Here is a 21,827-nt window from a genome sequence, read left to right as displayed (position 1 = left end):
GTCACGACTCAAACAGGTTTAGCGCAAAGCAGCTTCATCCGGAATGCACTGCTTTGGTCAAATGTGTGCAAACACATGTTCCTGGTAGATTACTTTGTAACGGTAACTTTACTGTTTACCTGCCAATCACAACCAAGGAGAATACAAATGATTGCTTCTGTTATAACTTTTCAGAGTTGTAAAATTCTGTCATTATAAACAGCATTATTAACCACTTTCGCAGTGTGTCGGTGTCTGATCGGCCTTCAAACTTATGGATCTATGACAGAAACGTTTTGGATTGTATTTCATTGTCTCCTTTTTACCTGTAGCAACACACACCCACACCGTGCTCTCTTTTGTTATTTAATGATTAAAGATTGGTTGATTTCACTCAATTCTGGTGTGTTTTTTACTGTATCTGATCAACAGCCGCATCGCCCCTGCAAATATATTGTGACAATTCTCTGCCATGGGACGATAAAAAAAAACCTCTACTTATTGTTTCTTCAAAGCTCTAATTATTTCCAGCAGTTATAGAGCAAATTATCAAGTGAAATAAGAGTAATCTTCACGGGTTAGGTTCCTGCTTGGGAGCCCTTCAAATAATGATTTTCCACAGTTGATTTTCATAAGAGACTGGATTTTTCAACCGTTAGATCTGCAATTGTGTGGTTGTGTGTGTTTGGAGGTGACTGCAAGAAAGAGAACAGTCATAGAGAGACGGAGACACTTTGTATTTTTTTTTTGTACAGTGGTTTGTGTGTGTTTTTTTTCAGGGCATGTAAAAATCTGGGACAGACTGAGCCTTGGGGTGTATCAGCAGCCATCAGCCATCGCTGAAGATGAGGTTCAATCCTCTGATAAGAACTGATGAGAGCCTATGAAAGCTGGCAGCACGCAGCCCTCTGGAAAATCCAAAGGCCTGGTGATCAAAATGGTGGAGAAATAGCATCAGACAGACTGAGGAAAGAACATGTAAGAGCTGAGTTTTGGTTCCAAGATTTGGTATTCACTCTATGAGACATCTGCTCTTACAAAATGATTTGCAATGAAAGCCAAAAACACATTTTTGTTCACCTCTGCGCTAGTTTATTGGGTTGACGTTTCAGTCACAAGAACATTTGTCTTGAGAAAGATCCTCGTGATCGAAACGTCGACCGAACACACCGATGCAGAGGTGACAAGTGTTTGGGAATTTTCTTTGTTCTTCTGGAAATGGACCTTCTGGGGGGGATTTAATTCCCTTCTCCACAAAGGAGACAAAGCAAGCGGAGTGAATGTTGTTTTTTCTACTCAATAATACCAAACTAAACACGTTTTTTAAACTGGTAGCTACTGTAATCCTTTACTTGCCAAAATCGCATCATCTTCTGTAGGCCAGGGGCGATTCCGGGAATTTTTTTAAGTGGGGTGGCACAGGGGGACCAATAATCAGTCAGGGGGGGGGGAGGGGGAGGTGGCATTTTATCAGAATATAGCATAGAAAATCTGCTTAGAAATATAGGAAATATTGGATAGGATAGAACATAATGCAATTCTGCTGAATGAAACATCACTTGTTTTCATTTTAAATAAATTGTATATCAGAATACAATGCACATTTTGTATAGACTTAGTCTGCCACTTTAAAAAAAAAAGAAAAGATTTGAGTGCTGTTCAGTGGTATCAGAACTTTGGATAGTCATCATGAATTGGTCATGTGACAAGGGCTGGGGAAATTGACAGAACAAGAAGCCAAGTGACAGTACTTTCCAATGGAAACCACAATTGTTAGATTGACAGCACTCTAGCCCAATGGATTGGGTGGGGTACCGGGGGGGCAATCATATTTCAGGGGTGGCCAGTGCCACCCCTTGCCTCTCTTCTAGCTTCTCTTCTGATGTAGGCTAATTTTGACATTTAGAATGATGAGCTTAGGTAATTGTGATTTTTCCTATTTGGATAAAAATATATAATACCTGATAAAAGAAATGTTTTGTCCAATCTTCACTTTGATGAATAATAGAATAAAACTCAATCCACCTCGGTTGTCCTTACTGTAATATGTTTATTTTAACAAAACAAATCTGACATCAGAGAAGCATTAAGTATGGACAGCACACATTGGTAGTCTCCACCAAAAAAAAAACTTAAAGGAATACGCCACCATTTGTTGAAATAGGGCTTATCACGGTCTACCCTGGCTGTAGATAGGTGGGCCAACGCATTTTTTGTCTCAGTGCAAGTAATTAGGTTGTTTTTTTGTCTTTTGTTGGCTCACTTTTACTCACAACATGCTAACCGGCAACATAGGATTCCATTCACTACGCTAAGCTAACTAGCGGCGGCGCTGCCGGTGCTGCACCGGACTAAAACAATGCATGCACAAAAAATGCGTTGGCCCACCTATCTACAGCTAGGGGGAGACTGTGATAAGCCCTATTTCAACAAACGGTGGCTTATCCCTTTAAATTCTTCTTAAACTTGTCTCAACTTTATATGATACCCACGCCTTAAAGAAAGCACGCCTGAGGGGCAGGCAAGTGTCTGTGACGGCCAAGACCAGTTCAGATCCGTGCTTATTATGAGGATGAGGCATCTCCAAGGTCTTCAGCTTATCTACCAGAAAGAGTGAAAACGTCCTCACACAGAGTATGCCAAAGTGTCAAGGTCCCCCTGATTATGTGGCCGCAAGTCCTGTTTGACAGGAAAGTCAGAGAATCTTGGGAAATGTATGGAAATTAAGTGGGACACTGTCCTGTAATTAACACTTATGGTCATAGTGGCCACTGTTTAGTAAAGACAGGTTATGTTCAGAAAACTACTTTTCTACTGGTGGAGCTTTAGTGTGCAATTGCAGTACAGTAGCCTAATTGCTGCTACAGATTTCCACATGAGCCGATCAACACAAACCAAGGTATTGCACTCTTTGCCCCTTTGTGGCTGAAGGTGAAGGAGTGATATATATATATATTTTAAATTAGACTGTAGTGATAGCTATAGAAGGAAAATCTGGAACTAAAGAAATGTGCTGGGTCGAACACAAGTTAATCATTCCCTGGTTATATTTTGCAACTGGTCCAGAGTAATTGATAAATAAACTGTAAGTCGATAGATAGACAGATAGATAGATACTATTTATCTATTGATAAAATAAATAACCACGAAATATAGATAGAATTGCGTAACTCTAATTATACATAGGCTAATTTCTCCTATTTAATTGAGATTTGTGTGTAAATAAGATCTACTTCTTGTCTATCATTTATGCGGATGGTGAAGGGTTAACAATGTTCCAAGAACTCCTGAGGGAGGAAGAGAAATCCTCCTCAGCTGTGACGGGCTCTGTGTAGCACCACTAACAGACCGGTTACCGGGGACCGCTCGTTACCGTCAACTTTAGGAAATGGATATCAGCTCGAGAGGAGTGAACGGGAGCCCGAACGGCCCCCACTGCGCGTGTGTGTAGGAACGAGCTCAAAAGGCGCGTGGTCTGCGCTGCGGCCGCCTCCGTTTTTATTTCTCATTGCTCCTCTTTCGGGCACGGTTCTGTGCTGCTGATCGGTCGGTGGCTTCGGCAGGAGCGGCTGTGGTGTTCGGTTCTGCTCTGTGTATGAGCGCTCGTGTCTGTTGTCTGTATGTGTGGTTTGCGCGTGAACCGGCAGAATCAAAGTAGAAGCAGGCCAGCGCGAGCCAGCAGAAAAGGCAGGCAGGCAGGGCAGAGATGCAGCCCGCGAGCGTTCAGCTAGCAACCGTGCGTACACTGCAAGAGATGGTCACGTCCGCACCGGGGATCCTCCTGCTGCTCATGCTAATATGTCTCCAGCACTGCATTAACGTCCACGGTAAGTCTCGAGTCCTCTGTGTGTGTATTTGTTCGTGTGTGTGTGTGTGTTTGTGTGTGCGTGTTGGGAAACACGCACTGTGTGTCCTGTGAGGTTAGCTAACATTACCGAACTGTACACCTGTCTTGGCTGCTCCTTTTTTGAGGGAATGACCGTGCTTGGCTACACCTTGGGCTAATGAACCTGGCTCTTCTTCTTAGCATAGACACCTCCTTAAATAACATAATTCGGGGGCTGGAATTAGTCATTTTCTGCCTTGTGCGTGCTTTTAATTTTATTTATAAGGAATGTGTTACGTCCTTAAATTCGTAATGCATGTAGCTTGAGTGTTTCAGCTCAATATCTGTCTCTGGAAATGAAAGGGGGGGGATGGAGAGGCCCGTGTGGTTTGTGTTGCCTGCTGTACAGCACTGCTTGTCGCCACTCATTCCTGGCCAATTAGCCCTGCGGTCAATTAACGTTAATTTCGCCCCTGAAAACACGCAGTCCTTCAGAAATAAACGCCCGGCTATTGTACTGTTTTGGTGGTTGTGCGTGTCCTGATTTCTCGTTCACTTTCTTTTGCTGTCACACCACCCCCAGCGAGGTTGGTAATTTATGTATTTATTTATTTAAGTCCTGAAGTGGAAACCGACAGCGGGAGTGGGGTGGCAGGGAGAAGAAAAAAGGGGTTACAGTGGACCGATGTATGAGCGATAAAACCGGGTATGAGCAGCAGCAGGTGAGGAGTGACCGGCCAATTACCGACCGCAGGTGAACCCAATGAGGGCCTAATTATGAGCAGAGTGGCCAAGGTTAAGTTATTAGGCTACTAAACTGGTGGTGGTAATCTATCTAAAAAAAAAAAAAAAGATGAAGTTTTGCTGACATCCTCTGTTTTTATATTATGTTTTTGGATTTTGGCCCTTTTATTGTTTTGAGATAAACAAGTAATTGGAAGACGCTATGACTAGTAATTGTTGGTGCAGCCCTACATAGATATTCACATTTGGGATTCTGAAAGCAGCAAATGTTGGGTGCTTTAGCTTGATGATTTAGTTATAGAAAAGTGTTTAGTTTTTTTATTTGATCAACTAATTAATTGCAGTATTTCACATAGGGCTGGGCGATATGGAGAAAATCAAATATCACAATATTTGTGGCCAAATACCTCAATATTGATACCGCAACAATATTGTAGTGTGGACTGTTTGTGCTTTCTCAAAATATTTACACAATGAGATTTTTGATAAATAATCATCAGTAATGTGGGTAAAGGCAAATAATAGAACAGCTACAACAGTCTGGTAAGTTCAGAAAATGACATCACTTTACTGTAATGCAGCCTTTAAAGCCAGGACAAGACAGCACTTATGCCGTGTTACGATATCTAGTCTCATATCACGATATCGATATTTTATTTCACATCCTAAAGGTTATATTAAATGTTGCCAAATGGAGCCCTGATCCAAGAATATCTATCGCTTAGTGAAAAATACTTGGTTTGTATTTACCAGTGTTTTTCTCTATTTGTGGAAGACTTAGGTGCACTTGTTTGGCAGGGGGTTTAGGGGTCCCATTTCTATTTATTTTTTTAAATAAAAAAAACAAATGCAATTTCACATAATTTTGGACCATTGTTATTACCATATTGGTTTCTAAAACTGAAAAATAGACAGATTATACAAATTAACACTCAAAAAGCTTAAAGACAAAACTTGCTAAAGAAGTCCACTGGGGACAAACTACAACCATTAGAGAGAAGTATTTAGGTTACATTTATTCAGCTTAGGTGGTGCCCAAAACGGCTTCGGTGCTACGCCTTATAGTGGTATAGGGTAAACCCTGTTTACTGTAAATTGAAGAGTCCCTTCTTGGTCAAGTTAAATTGTGATTATTTAGTTACTTTGCACTTGCCTAATGTCGTTTCTTTTCCCCCACCTTATGGGCTGCTTAGAAGATTGGCTACAATCCAAGGATTTTGTTATCGGAGTTGGAGATAGAACTGTAGGACCTTTCTTGCCCCAGGTACATAGTTTTTTTATTAATGCAGTTACAATCATTTCAGCAGTAGTTTGCACGCAGGCTAAATCACATTTCAGCACAAGCTAAATTATGTAACCGCTCAGAGAGGCAGAGAGCGGTGTTGGCTGCCTGTGTCTTACACAGATCAGTCTCTCGAATTCCTACCTACTGTGGGAAATGGCCTTTGGGGGGGAATCGGTGAATCAAAGCTAGTCCTTTTTTTTTTTTTTTTTTTTATAATGTGCACACACTCCCCATAACATGCATACACCCACCTCTTTCTCATTCTCAGCGGGAAACCCAAACACACATGTACACGCACACACAGATTGAGGTTGTGTGATCCTATTTGAACAAGACGTAACACAAATTGGATAGCGGCAAGAGCAGCAGCAGTAACGCTGGCCTGATTAAAATGGATGTATTTTTCCTCCGCGGTTACTGTGATACCATGCTAGACCCAGATCTGCAGCTATAGGGGTGGGCTGTGGGGGTGCGCTTGGTTCTTGAAGTGGGCGGAGTGGTGGACAGAGGGAGGAGTAGTACACTGCAACCGTTTCTGTTACTGGGGAAAATTGCATTACCATGACCTCCAGTGTGACAGCGTTTTATAAAGCACACAATGATCTATTATTTTGGGATGTAGACGGTTCGCCTGTTGAGTCTGTGTTTTGAAAACCAAGGGGAGTACAAGCAGGTGAATAATTATTGTGGAATAATCTGTAATTTCAAACTCAAGCCTTTTTTAGTGAAGAAGAGTTTGCTCTTTCAGTTAACATACCTACAGTATGATCAACACACGCATGCATAACATTTAAAATGGTGGTCTAGGGCTGTCCAATTTATCGGAATTTTAATCGCGGTTACGATTTTGGCTCCTAATGATCACAAAACCAGAATAATTGAGAAACTGTTTTGCTAGTATACTTATTTTGTCTTGTGTTCTGAATAAAAACATGTTCAAATGGGAAAAGTATAAAGGGATATTTCACAGTTCTAGTTTTTACTGTTTTTAACCTTTTCAGTTTTTTTTTTATTTCAATATATGCAACATCTTTCCAAAAGTCAGAGAGTTATCCTGTTATATAATTGATTATGATTTTTGTTTTTCTTTTTTTCATAATTGAGCAACCCTAATAGTCATTGTAGGACAAAAATCAGATTTTAGGAATTATTTTGAGTCTTAATGACAAATATTTTGAGAAGTCGCAACATTGCAAAGTTGTAATACTTTCACAATAAACTCAGAATATTTTGAGAGTAATTCTGAAGCTTTCTGTGATCAGACGTCACGGTCTTGCTGTTTGACCAACTGCGAGAAATGAAGAAAATCGAGCCAAAATGGATCCAAACATCCTCCACATAAAGTACACAAAGCTGTTTTCTATGTGGTTCTGGATTCCCCAAATTCTACCTAGTTAATGTTTCTGAGGTTTGAACTTTTTTTGAAATTAGTTTGAAATGGTACTATGCAACTATTACTAAATATTGCTGCATCTAGCTTCCCAAAATCCTTAGTTAGCTGATGGGTCCTCATGAGCTAATCTTAAAATAATTTATGCAAAACGACGACAAAAAAAGGCACACAAAGGATTTTGAAGGAATAGAAGCAGCGACATTTTTCATTCTCTTCCCCCCCCCCCCGCTGAAAGCTTCCTCAGCCATTATGTGGTATCACTAGCAGTGTACAGTTTGGAGTGTTTCGACTTCAGGTGTCAGCTAAAAATTGAGTCTGACACTTCAGGGAAAAGGAGAATACTCTTGTACAGGTTTATATACTTGAGGTTGCTATTGGAGTCTGTTATTGTGCTGATTGGATCAAAGTGCAGGGTGTGCACTTCTCCTGACTGTAAGTCAAAGAGACACTAGAATAGTAACCCCAGAGAATACACGCTTAAAGAACCAAAACACAGGAATATATCATTCTCCTGCAACTGGGGTGCTTGGTTATAGTGGCTTTGCATGTTGCATCATGTATTTTTTTTTTTTTTTTTAACACTACAGCAAACCATTTTGCAAAACATGTTTTGAGTTGATTTTTAGCTTTAGGCCTATGTGTCAGTACAGGGTGTCCTAGTACTAGGGCTGCACAATACATCGCTTTTTTTTTATTTATTCCATTATATCAAATGGCGCAATAACCATATTACGAAAGACACTCAGTAGAAAACTGCCTTTTTACATTCCATTTTAAAGGTCCTATGACATGCTGCTTTTTGGATGCTTTTTATATAGGCCTTAGTGGTCCCCTAATACTGTATCTGAAGTCTCTTTCTCATGGGTGGGCCAAATTCTCTGGGTGGGCAAAGCAGAGAAAGGGGAGGTAACCTTTCCCCTTATGATGTCATAAAGGGAATATTCCAGATTGGCCCATCTGAGCTTTTTTTTTTTCCACAAAGGCAGAGCAGGATACCCAGGGCTCGGTGTACACCTATCACCATTTCTAGCCACTGGGGGACCATAGGCAGGCTGGGGGAACTCCATATTAAGGTTAAAAAAACCTCCCATAAAAGGAAATTTTCATGCTATCGCATATTTTGCTCATATCGTGCAGCCCTAATCGTTGCTGTAGGTATTGAACAGACTTGAATCAGTCACAGCTTAACCTGCCATCTATTTTGTTTTTTGGGGCTTTTTCCCTTTTTTATTAGACAGTGGATAGATCTGAAAGGGGGAAAGAGATGGGGAATGACACGCAGCAAAGGGCAGCAGGTCTCATTCGAACCCTTCGCCGCTGCAGGACTCAGCCAACATGGGGCGAACGCTCTTACTGGGTGAGCTAGAGGCCGCCCCTAACCTGCCATCTTAACACATATGGCTTTGGTATTGGTCCCAAAACTGTGGTTTCATAATAGCGCAGCTCTGTAGCACTCCTTGTGAATTGCAAAAACAAACATGGGGGGACATTGATGGATGGACTCAGCAAAATGAACTGCTGAATATCTGAGATTTGTTTTATCTCAAAAACCCTGCGGCACCTTTATGATACTTCTGTGCTTCACATGGTGATATTGTTTTTGATCAACACAGGACTGAGCCGTCACCGGGCGCCTGAGGCTCTCTTTGTATGATCATTCTCGCGCCGTCAGCATTAAAAGTGCGTCAGCAGTAATCACTGGGTCAGGCTGATGGATGAGTCAGGACTTGTGAAATATTTCCCTGATGTAACAACTCATGATGATGACTGGTGCGTGTTGGCTACTTTTGGCTTTTCTATATATGTTTTTCTGTTAAAGGCTGCATTCCAGGAAAGCGATGTCCTTACCTGAATGTTCTCTCTGTTCTATTATTTGTCTTTAACCTCTTACTCATTAAATACACATTATTTATCACAAATCTCTTTGTGTGAATATTTTTGTTAAAGCACCAAATGTCAACCCTACAACATCGCCGCGATATCAAGGTACTGGGACAAAAATATAGTCATACTTGATTTTCTCCATATCGCCCAGCCCTAATAGGAAATGCTGCGCAAGGTCAACAATTGCATGCAATTTGTAGAATGGCCATGCTGTTATGCATTCATGTGGAAGTTGGTTTAGTGGAAAAACTCTCAGCGCCACCGGAAAATCACGAGCGCCAAAAGGTCTGATTTTTCAGCAGTCAGCCTCCCTCTCATCCACAGCCGCTATATTTTACACTTTGCGGCTGGTGCTGATAAGCCAGCTAAGCTGCTCTGTTTTGACTAGACCTGAACGCTTTGCTGTTAAGCTAGCGCTAATGGGATCTCAGTTTTACCGTGCAGAGTCGGGCTGACCAGCGGCGCAGCAAGGAGCCGCTGCTGTCTGGCATCAGTATTCCATTGAGACGGTTTCATAACCGGTTAGAACCGTCTCATAGCCGCGTTTTTAAATAGTAGTCATATTTCATGTTATGTTACAGTTGGTTTTAACACCTGATGGGAACTGTACAGGAGTACACATGAAAAGTGTAACCACAGTTGCATTGCCCTGACTACCTAAACGAGCTCCAGAGGTGCCGTCGTCCCGCTCCTTCTCTGCTGCAGTAAAACTGTATTTCACACTATGACATGCATGTCGAACTGTAGGGGTGGTCCATTACACTAATGTATATTCAACATCACTGACCATTTATTGATGAATGGAGTTCATTTCAAAATAGAAATCTTACACCAACACTTCATAATGTTATGTATTAACAACAGGATTGTATTATTGTACAAATAAGCTACAACAGTAAAAGTGGTTACCTCATGTAAGTTACAGTCAAGCCCTTTTTTATTAATGTGTAATGAAGTGTCGTCGGATCCGGGCCCAGGTCCTGGATGCATAAGCCCCCTTTCTACATAATATTCCATTATTATATTTTTAATTACGTGCCACCAGAATTTCCACCAAAGTTTTCCTTGACATAAAGATGTTTCCAAATTTGAAATTGGTGTCAAAGAAATTATCAGAATGCAGGAAACAAAGTCTCTGATGCTCACAATTTCCTGGTGGAGCGCACACACACACACACACACACACACACACACACACACACACACACACACACACACACACACACACACACACACACACACACACGTGTCCAGCGTCTCCGACCTAATTTCAGATTAATTTAAAAACAAACTTAATGGACAGAAATAATTTTTTTTTTTTTTTTAAATCTGCTTTGTGAAGGTTCAGTGTTGCCTGGCTCCTGATGCAGCTATTTTAAAGCGGTTTGATCAAGCTAGGGGATCTGATAACGCTGTTCTAGAGCTAACTATTGATCAATCTAACGATGATCCATCACAAAACGGAGAGAACAGACTGAAGGTATTTGTCTGTTACTTTTGAAGTAATGATCTACAGATTGATCGCTAATCAAAATAGTTGTTAGTTGCAGCGCTCTGCGGAGGTTCTTGAAGAAATGTTTTGTCGGCCTCCCTATTATCGGTCTGTATGTCAGTGGTTATTTGTTTGATGGGTTGATTTGCTGATTTTGTTCTGATTCAAATTCAGGTACGTACGCTGTGATCCGTTAAGCTTTGATTGTGGTGATTGAAACGCTACTGTGGATGAAAGGTCGTCAGCGTATTCTATATTCTGTAACGGGACTGCAAGTACATCTGTAGTCTTGGCAGGCTTTTGGCTGTTCATTTACCTCCTCCTGTGCGGAGGACTTAGTGGGCTCGTATCAGGCATACCAAACAAAGGCCAAATATGTTCGGTTTACAGTTGCGTTTAATCACATTTATAAAGCTGAAACCAGATGTTTATGCTTGATGAATGACAAACTATTAATCGGTTATAAAAAATTGTTAAAGATGACTTCTTGACTGTAGGTACAGTCTGTAGAACCACAGATTTGTTAACGTTGGCACAACTTCAGTCATGCAGGTCTTCAGCTGCGTGTTGCTGCTTCAGTCAAAGGCCTGAAGCTCCTCCAGGTTCAAATCAAACCACGATGTTTCTCTCTCCCTTAAGGAGCTGCTGACCCACTTAAAACGGCTCCCTTCATAATGGCATTTCAGTGACTAAATGCAGTTCTTGGAGACCTTGTTTTTTCATTCTGAAAAATCCCTGCAATCCCTTTTAGCCCAAAATGGTTTTTATCTATTTTGGCAATTGCCCTAAAAAAAATAAATAAAAAAAAATCAAATTTATGAAAAGTAGTTGACCACTCAGTGGCAAAGCGATATGTGCGACCTCTTTTGGGCTTCGGTTATCAGTGTGCTCAATTTACCGACCTGGACAGACCCCCAGTCCTCTAGACTAAAGCAATCGTCAAGGTCAGACAGTGTTATTTAAAGACCTGGAGCGGTCACTACCTCCAGTACGACAGACTGCACCGCATGCGCTACTTTGTACTACAAATGTTTCTTGTTGAATCGAATCTTGGGCAGTTTTGTTTCCACCGTAGTTTCACTTATTTCCACAGCACATGAGAACAGAAAATATGAACAGCTTCAACTTACCAAATGAGAATCAAATGCAGATACTTTGACCTAAGTGCATAATGCTGCTGAGACGCTTTGTCTTTCGAATATCTCATGAACCGTTCATCCGATCTACTTCACACTTGGTTTCCTAGGTATCCTGTGAACTAGTTTGGACAGCATTGGACATTAATAAACTGTAAATAAAACTAAACGACCGCACAGTAAAGGTTGAGAGAAAAAAAAAACGCTGCCATAATGCTGGCTGTTCCGTGTTTACCCTTCACAATTAAAGCCCATCATAAATTCACTCGGAGCATTCCGCTAAGAGGAAACTCACTAAAAAGGCATTTTTTGCCGACACAGCTATAAAACAGTAGCCAGACACACTATCGTAGGAAGCTGCTCTGAGCTGTCAATTCACCACTTAAGCAGATCGCAGAAAATAATACCATCTTGGAGCTGACCGGACAAAGAGAGCAGTCTTCCTCCGTATGGCTGACCCATCTTTACCAGTCCAATGTGGGCCAGTCTCTGTACTTGGTCCGGTTCCGGTGGTTGATTAATGCTTTTTTTTTTTTTTCTGATTGGCTCTCATAACGGACCCAATAGGTGACACATGGCACACTGCAATGGAGGCAAATGTCTGTGATTACGCCACATTTTTAGATATTTTTTGTTGGATATTTTGATATAAGAGTAAAATCTGAATCTGCAAACTAACTAACATTTCTCTCAGGTAAATCTAGTACTACAATGTTTCCCTCTGAAGTAGAAGTACACAGTGAGTGAGTAGTATACGGTGGAGTGCCATGTTGCTTTGGGTCCTTCTGTAAGTTATTTTGGGGTACAGTGGTTCTGGAGAAGGCTACAAGCAGCGATACAGGAGGCCAAGCAGTCGGCCGGGCACTGTACTAGTTGATGATAAATCTGTGAATCCCAAATATCTAACATTTTATTTTAAGGTATCTACGTAAGAGTGACATGACACTGTCAAGACACATGAACCCTAACCATAACTTGTCATGAAAAAACTGAATGACACTTACTAAAAGAAGCATTATGTCATCAATGTTTATTCCACGTTCATGAAAGTTTCATGTCCCTCTGATTTAGATATCTTCAAGTAAAGTGTAACCTAAATATCAAATTATCATCCCTACTACCATAAAGCACTTGATAAAAGTCCTACCAAACAAAATGGTATCCCTACACTAAAATAATAATAATAATAATAATAATAATAATAATAATGTAAGACCCTTGTTTTTATAAGTATCCGATCACTGTCTAACAAAGCTTTGCTGATAAATGATTGAATTCTTCAGTTTGGTCTCGATAAGATTGGTTTATGGTTGCTTACCATTAATATATTGAGTCCCCCGAGTATTAGGCCTGCACTATGATAAATATCTGCCATAACATTGGGCTGACCATATGATTTACGATAATTAAACAAATATTGATAGTGTGCATATTGGCTATACATTTCCCATGTCAGCCTGGTTGATTAGAATTGAATATTTTAAATGTAACTAGGCAGAATGATGTTCATAGAGCAGCAACAGTATGGTTTAAAACAAGTCACTATATAAACTCATGAATGTCTCATTGGAAACATCTAAAATGTCAATAAAATAACTATTATTCATGCCAGTCATTCATCCTGTCCTCCCTGAGGTCTGTTGTTTATTTATTTATTGATTTATTTATTTCCTGGGTTGAATCCCAAAAGCTCTGTTCTTACACATTTAGGGGTTCTTAAACGTCTAAGCTGCTGTTTGCTTTTAAACCAACTACCTTCCTCCTTGACCACCAACCGGCTACACTTTTTAAAGCTCTCTGGCATCCTGTGGACCTACAATGCTGAACATTGTCAATTTATGACTCCTAGCTTTAAGAATGCTGTGGTTAAACCTCTACTTAATAATTAAAAAAAAACACACCACACCTTGAGCCAAGGTTTCTAAATAGACTAGTTTCTAACCTTCCATTCTTTTCAAAAGTTGCGTCTCAGCAACTTTCAGTCAACATTCAAAAGTAATTAACATTTTCAATCTGCTTTCAAGGCCTATTGCTCCACTGAAACTGCACTTAGCTTAAGTGGTAAAAGATCTGGGGTGCAGGGTAGCTCACCTGCTGAAGCTATTGGAGTCGTTTTGGTGTCTAAAGTTAAGGGCCGGCAGCGCGCGGTGCCATGTACCTGGCTCAAAGCCCCCTATTCTTGGGGAACTCAACCACTGACTGCCACTGATACATCCGAGCTCGGTAGACTCCGTCATGGTTTTTTGAGTTCTTCCGCTCCTCCAGTAGCCATGACTGATTTTAACATGAAAATTGCTTTGCCTGTAATGTCTTTTCACATTCCCTCTGTAGAGATTTAGCAGCCTACTTTTAAGTAATGGCAACAGTAAACATTTTGTTACACTTATTATGGTTAATCTTTGCCATTACAGTGTTTCCTCTGTTGATCTGACCGTGGCGGCCCCCCACGGCAACATTTCTGCCCCCCATGGTATCAGAAATGGGGCTGCATTGTTGGAGTGCATGTTGGAAAATAGCGCAGACACGCATGCACTCCACAGAAAAAGGGAGAAAGGAAAGTGTGTGTGCGTGTGTGTGTGTTTTAAGAACTGTAAGTCGTATAACCTATGTTGTCAGTTCATTGTTAACTGGTGATTTTCGTTGTTTGTATTCTTCACCTGCTAGCTAAATTGCATGTGGCTGTTGATTCAATAGCGATTGCTGAGCGCCCTTGCTCACGTTTGTATTTTAGGTGCATTATTTACATCCTGAAGTAGTCACACTGCATTAAGATAATGTAATGAATAGTGGGTTTATTTGCTACAGAATGCTTAGCCTAGCCTATATGTCAAGATCAAAGTTGGCCTATATAGTAACTCAAAAAAATACAGTTCAATCACAACTGAAAATATGCCTCATTGTGTGTGTGTGTGTGTGTGTGTATACAGAGGTGAATAAATTTGTTTTTGTTGCAGCGAAGTGTCAGTTCCGTTTCATTGGGAGAGTGGGGGGTGTTCGGACCTGGCCCCACTGCTAAAAAAAAAATCCTAAAAGAAACCCTGCATTAATCAGCGGTTTACACGCATTCCGAATCTGTAATGTTGAGTTGATCCGTACGGAACACGAATTAACTATGGTCCGTTACACAACTGAGAGATATGGTATGGTAGACCTACTAAAACAGGTTTGATTGCAACTCACAGCCCCTTGCTGCATGTTATCCCCCCTCTCTCTCTCCTCCTCCTTTCCTGTTTGATGTATACCTGTCCTAATTAAATACAAGCCAAAAACAAATCTTTAAAAATTATTTAGTTGTTAAATATTTGCTAAGATTCCACCTTGGTGCTTCTCGGACTGGATCTTACTGCAGCTTTTAATACTATAGTGCACCTAAAATCAATTTGGCTTTTGGCCTATTTTAAGAAATGGGATTGTCTGGATTGCTGTTGTTGGTACCATTCTTTTTAATTTTCTAAAGTCAGTGAGCTATTAGCCACATAATTTAATCAAATTAAAAGTTAGGCATTTGGTTTTACATGGTTATGAATAATGGACAAAAAAATCCTCCTAGGTTCCATCTTTTTCCTCTACCTCAGTACATCTGATGTTGTTCAGGCGACCGTTGAACAGATGTTGCCCTGTAGACATTCAGGACACTTAGGACACTGAGGCATATTTCACTAAAATATTGAAGTCGCTTCTTCAGTTGCAAATGCAAATACAGGGTTTCAGTTCAGACATCAGCAGTGTGCGTCTCAAGTGCTCAAACACACTATTATTGGAGGAAGGGTTTTCTCTCCTATTTATAGAGCTGTTTAGATCAACAGCCAGTATGAGCAGTGACATGCACAAGTGGAGCTGGATGGAATGTTTCACTGCAATCTCTGAATGTTGAAGTGTAGCAGAAAGGGCTGGGTATCATTTAAAAATATTCGGTACCAGTACCGTGACTTCGATACCCGTTCCTAAACGATATGTTTTTTTTTTTTTTTGATACCATGTTTTTAAACAAAGAAATTACACATTACGAGGGATTTTTCAGAAGAAACTGATCTGCTCATATATGGCACGAAGTGTGTGTGTGTGTGTGTGTGTGTGTGTGTGTGTGTGTGTGTGTGTGAGAAATATTTGCGCTGTTAAATAACAATGAAATGCTGTGTTGACTTTAGACCAGGTTTTTGTTGGTCAATGGCATGATCACTTTCCGCTGCCTCAAGATAGCAACACGCCAAGAATTCACCTGAACACACCTCCCTGTCAGACCATGGGCCACAGATGGGCGCCGGTGCATTTGCCATTTAAACGACACAGGCGCTGGACGGGAAATTGACAACTGCGTCTGTCTCAAACTAGCAAAGACACTTGGGTCGGGCTCTGCACTGCGCTGCGCCGGGTACAAGATAGGGCCCTTAGTCAGCAAAAAGGTTCCTTAGCAGTTTAGCAAGGGTTTAGGAAAGCAAGCAAAACAATTATTCATTTTTATTTTTTTTATATAACAATCTGTTTCAGAGGCCTGAATAAGCAAACTCACTGGTTGTGTGGGAATTTCTCAAAGTCGGCACATCTGCCAAATTGTGTTTTGAGTGTCACGTGATTACAGTTTGAGTTTCCCGTCTTTTTGGTATGGCGCACATCTAGACGGGCCAAAATCTATTGTGAACCCAACTTGATATGCGGGCCGGTTTAAAATTTGCAAGGGGCCGGATTTGGCTCGCGGGCCTTGAGTTTGACACGTGCTTTAGAGCCACGGTTGGTGCCTAAAAGGTATTGAATTCGGTACTGTTGGGGATTTCCCTCCTCTTCCCGTTTAGGACAATGTGTCTGTCTCCAAATAAAAGACCTAATATATCCCCGCGCATTGGTTTAAATTGGAATTACATTGGTCCTAAGCAAGAGCCAAATAAGACGATAAGAAAGTCAGATACATTCTATTAATCAGTCAAGCATCAGAGTTTCAATACACAGATTTGTGGGATCACAAGGCACGCAGAGACTAAAGTTTCCGTAGTAACGGACAAAAAGCCAGAGCCGGTCCACGGATCTCTAGACTGTCAGACCTCGTGAGCCCCGATCTGTTCTTCCCCTCATCTCTTATACTTTCTTTCTTGGGCCCCATCTTCTTCTTCCGCACCGGGACTGCTATCTTCACACAACACCCGCCAGGGTGGCGGCCACTGTATTATGTCTCGTCCTCATTGTCATTATTACTCAATGTACTTTGCTCGAGGCCACTGTGACCCTAACTATCTTATATGTTAATATCTTAAGCTAAACCATCTGTGCGTCCGTTGCCTTTGTTTGGGGAACCACGGTCTCTGACAGCACACAACTCTGTGCAATAAGCATACACCAAAACACATTTGGTCTCTTATGGAAACCTTTTAAATTATATTTATCTTCAAATGGTAAGAACATTATTCTACAGTACCCAGGCCTAGTAGCAGAGGTACAGTTGTTAAAAATGTGAAGCAAGAAGAACTCAACTTTCTGTGGAAATCCAACATGTGGAGCTGGCATATCTCCACAGTGGCTAAGTGGTTGCTGGGGATCTGCTGCGTGCCAGCTAGTTCTGCTGTAATTTCAATGCAATTTGTTACTAAATTTCAGCACTGCAGGGAATGTTGCTAGGACTAAACAAAAAGCAAATTTGTAGCTCCACAAATGATTTATGGGACCAGAATCACTTCAGTTTTTGCCTCATACCCCCTCTGTGTGTCTCTTCCTCGGTAGGTACTAAGACGGAATGTGAGGCCAGCCAGTTTCAGTGTGGAAACGGTCGCTGCATCCCGTCAGTCTGGCAGTGTGACGGAGACGAGGACTGCACCGACGGCAGTGATGAGAACTCCTGTGGTGAGATACACACACACACACACACACACACACACACACACACACACACACACACACACACACCTACCTGCATTACGAAGACCACTTGAAACGCATACATATGCACAACTTGTAGGAAAAAACAGAGACTGATCACTGCAAGGGAATGTTTGTGTTCAGTTAGGCAGCATCGGTGAAATAATAATTAGGTAGGAAGGTAGATGGTTTCCAAATTCCGGATCATAGTTGATCTGTGTTCCATACATATAGAGGGGCTTTGAGCCGGGTACAGGGCACCGCGAGCTGCCGGTTGTTTCGGTGGACGTTACGGTTATGTTTAGGTGACAAAAAGTGAGTGTTATGCAGTGACAACCTAACGTTTAGGCCAAAACGACTAGTTAAGTTTAGGATTAAAACCCTCCCAAGGAACACTCTTTTCTGGGTTGAAAGTCCTACGTTTTGCCCACAGACTGTATAGAATAGATTGCATGTTCTCACTACTGCACATGTACGCACATAGATGTCACATGACATTCAAACCCCACCATGTTAGCTTGGCCCCACCAGAGACTTCCCAGCATCCCTTGGGACAGAGTGACCTGGTGATTTGAAGGTTGCAGATAGAGCAGAGCTAAATATGGATACGAGTCATACGACAGAGGTGTGTGTGTGGTGTGTGTGGTGTGCGTGTCAAATACATTTCAGCTCTTTCCATTTTCTTATATTTCTCATCTATCTGGGTCATAGGAGACTGGGAGAAGGATGGAACAAGAGAAGGGAAGGAGGGGGAGAAAAAGAACAGCTGATTGTACGGGAGGGCGATCTAAGGGAAAAAAATACAAATAACCTGAAGACCCCCAAGATATTAATACATATAATATCCTGAAATTGAAGATGGTAACGGATGAATTCCCTGTACTCTAATGGCTCACATACTATATTCAATATAATGTACATTTTCACAGCAGTTAGTGCAATGAAGCTCAACACTGCTGATTTTCAAAATAAAAGCCTGCCAGAAATGGAAGGGATTATGCTCTTTGAGTAATTAGTGCTGTGAAAAAAATACATTATACTACATTTATCCAGACAAGGTAAACATGGAGGATGTTGAGTTTACATCCACAGCCAGTCAAATCATTGTTGTCTCAAGGTTCTAAGACCCTGTTTACACATACATGGTTATTTTTACAAACGGAGACATTTCCCTTCGTTTGTACCCTTCGCTTACATACAAACGGAGAATTTGCCTCTGAAACCGAGTCTTTCTAAAAACTCTGACCAGAGTGGAGATTTTTGAAATCTTCGTTTGCACGTAAACTGAGACAAACTGAGGTTTAGGCAGCTGAGAAAGAGGAAGTGATTCGTTGCTGTTGCTATTTTCGGGATTCTGATTGGCTAACGTGGGCTTGAGCTTCTCGGTACACCGCCACCTACAGGTTTGGCATGCTCGTGACTGCATTGATGGCATATATACATGGGTACGTGTAAACGAACACGTTTCTGACAGCTGTGCATGATATTTTTGCATATACGTTGCATAAAATTCTAAAATAAATCAGGACAAATTTTATGTAATGTATGTAAAACAATTCCATGATTACGGTGTAAGAGTAATGTAAAGTATATCAAAATTGGTCTTTTTTTTTTCTATAGTCCTGTAAACCTGGGAGGTGCTCAGGACTAGATTATTTTCAAATGCAACATGGAGGCCCCTGGTTAGCTCACCTGGTAGAGCGGGCCCCCATATATAGAAGTTTACTCCTCGACGCAGCGTCCTTTTGTAAAGCAAGAATTCCCATCAAATGGATCTACCTCATGGTGAGGACTGGAGTTTAATTTCCCTTTTTATCTGTAAGGTGTGTTTTCCATCTTCCTCCTTTGATGGAAAATTAATGTATCGGTCAAATCTCCAGAGGATACTTTTTTGCATTTTCAATGCAAAATGTGGAGTTTGAGCTTTGTTTAATCCGAAGGCAACAAATGGTAAACTTGCAACCTTTTCACCTGATAAAGAAAGAGGCTCGGTTGGATGAACTGCATTTCATATTCATGAGGTGTGGGAGTATTTCTTTATTTTTTCCTTCTCTCCCTATTGGCTTCTATTTCTTTGATAGATTTTTCATTAAAGGAGCCCATCTATGTCTCCTCTTAAATGTATAATGAATCCATCTCTTTTCTCTCCCACTCCAGTTAGAAAGACTTGTGTGGAGGTGGACTTTGTTTGTCGCAACGGCCAATGTGTCCCGAAGCGATGGCACTGTGATGGGGAGCCTGACTGCGAGGATGGGTCCGACGAAAGCGTAGAAATCTGCCGTGAGTAGAACGTTTCCTCTCCGACATATCTCCCACAGGTTTATAAGTCAGATTTTTGTTCAGAGTTTTTCATAATGGAAACTGATGATATGCATTGTATTAAGATATATTACTGCTTCCCAAGATGAACTTGGAAACTTAGGTTTTGCATTGATTTCCTATACCTGTGAAGCAGTCACTGAGTTTTATTTATTTCGGTATGATGTAAATTATGGTATGTAATTCCAGAAGTGGATCGCCGTGGATATACAGTAGACTACTTGTTAGGAACTTGGTTATTTCAGGCCTTTTTTGTCTACTTAATCTTGGTTAAAGTTATTGTTCTGCAGTAACACAGACATATCAGATATTTCAGTACTGTGTTTGTGGTTGGGAGATGTCAGAGGAATCTTCCCTTTTTTTTGTTTTTGTTTTTTTGTGAAAAGGTATTAAATTCCTATTCTATTACCAAGTCCATCCTAGACTATTAAGCAAAAAAAAAAACATTTTTGTCAATTTTATTTTCCCTTTTCCCTTTTCTTATTTTTATTTTTTTTATTTTTTATTTTTTTCCTGGCTTCTAAAAATGTACAGTATGCTTTTGGGTTGGGTAATGGTACGAATGTCATCAGTAGCAGGTTGAATATATTGCCTTTCTTTTTCATTTTTTACTTACACATTCATTCATTGTATTGTGTTTTCATTGGATTTGTGACTGAGAACAATATAGAATATCTTAAATATTATCCTTTTTTTAAATCAACTTAGATAATTATTTATCATAGAATGGACAAAATCACTGGAGTTCTCTTAAAGGGAAATTTCACCACTGGAAAGCTGAATATATCTTTAAATTGGGTCACTAGTGTAGTAGAAATGTGAAAAGAAGATTGAAATTGGTGCCTTCTAGGCCGAGATGAGCCAGAAAATGTGTTTTTGGCTCATATGGATGAAAGACACCAAATCCCAGAATGCACTTGCTTTGCTGCTGTATGAGGCCACTCCCAAGCCACGCCTACCCTTTACAGACAGTGAGACGATCAACTCAACAAGTGTTTTATTGTCATTTCAACCATATACACGAAAAAACGTTTCACCGTGACTCAAGTGGTGTTAAACATTTAAAACATGCTTTTTTTGGCCACAGCTGATACATTATCCGGACTTCTTTCAGCGGATTGATGGCTCCAGAGTGAACAGAACTGTGTCCATGGCAACGCTCTGCTATGCATGGCAACGGTGTGTTATCCTTAGCAACGGTCTGTTATCAAGAAATAACAGACCGCATTCTACATTAGAATTCAACCAAGCCATGTAATAAAAGAAGGCTAACACATAGCTACTAGCATTAGCTCTTGGTGGGCTGTGGTATAAACATAGAGTATAAACACAGCCGTACATTTGCGTGGGATGTAGCTAGAATTGTCGGCATTTTACAGTCACAAACACCACCAGCAGTTAGCAGTTACTTGGATACAAATCACCCCATTTCTGCAACAGGCAGTCTGGGGTAACACAACCCACCTCCACTAGTAGTCTTACCCGGTGACAGAGCAGCAGGCTGCATTGTCCACAGCAATATTTCCACAACAACAAAAACACAGCACAGCAGTCTCTGAACTCACGTTGGGAGTTTCGTTGAAGTTGGATGTAGTCCAGTTTGTTTAATGAGCGGACACTTGCAAGCAGGATTGGTGAACAGATGGCTGGCTAGCGTTAGCTTTCCACCGGCACACTCGTTCACGGCGCTGCCCGCGGCAGGTCACTTTACCGGCCACAGGAATCGAGCACCACCGCTGGTCTCCGTGCAGGCAAAGCTCGCGTAGTGTGTGGAGTATTGCGTCTGTAATAAAGTGTCCTGCATATTCTCCGATGTGTTCCAATGTATCCCGGTGGTACACGTGTGCGGTAGTTTGAATGCACATAATTGTTGTTCTAAAATTTCTGTCGGGATGAACAGTTTCTGCTCCTGCTGAGAAGCTAAG

The 21,827-nt window shown here is 41.0% G+C and overlaps 1 protein-coding gene across 3 annotated transcripts in view; it reads left to right on the top strand.

Annotated features, from left to right (window-relative positions):
• Positions 1-3,312: 3,312 nt before the first annotated feature.
• vldlr (very low density lipoprotein receptor) overlaps positions 3,313-21,827 on the top strand; it is a 69,008-nt gene continuing 50,493 nt past the window's right edge. Inside the window, exons 1-3 of one of the 3 annotated variants that reach the window (XM_039779920.1) lie at positions 3,313-3,806; positions 17,449-17,568; positions 19,741-19,863. In XM_039779920.1, the coding sequence (XP_039635854.1) occupies positions 3,686-3,806; positions 17,449-17,568; positions 19,741-19,863 (364 nt within the window). In that variant the 5' untranslated portion in view covers positions 3,313-3,685. The remainder of the gene's footprint in view (positions 3,807-17,448; positions 17,569-19,740; positions 19,864-21,827) is intronic. The other 2 variants (XM_039779922.1, XM_039779921.1) reach the window with 2 other exon arrangements.

Source organism: Perca fluviatilis, chromosome 17 (genome assembly GCF_010015445.1).
Source record: "Perca fluviatilis chromosome 17, GENO_Pfluv_1.0, whole genome shotgun sequence".
Taxonomy (NCBI): domain Eukaryota; kingdom Metazoa; phylum Chordata; class Actinopteri; order Perciformes; family Percidae; genus Perca; species Perca fluviatilis.
The sequence above is the reverse complement of the archived record's forward strand: the minus strand, read 5'-3'. Positions and strand labels throughout refer to the sequence as shown.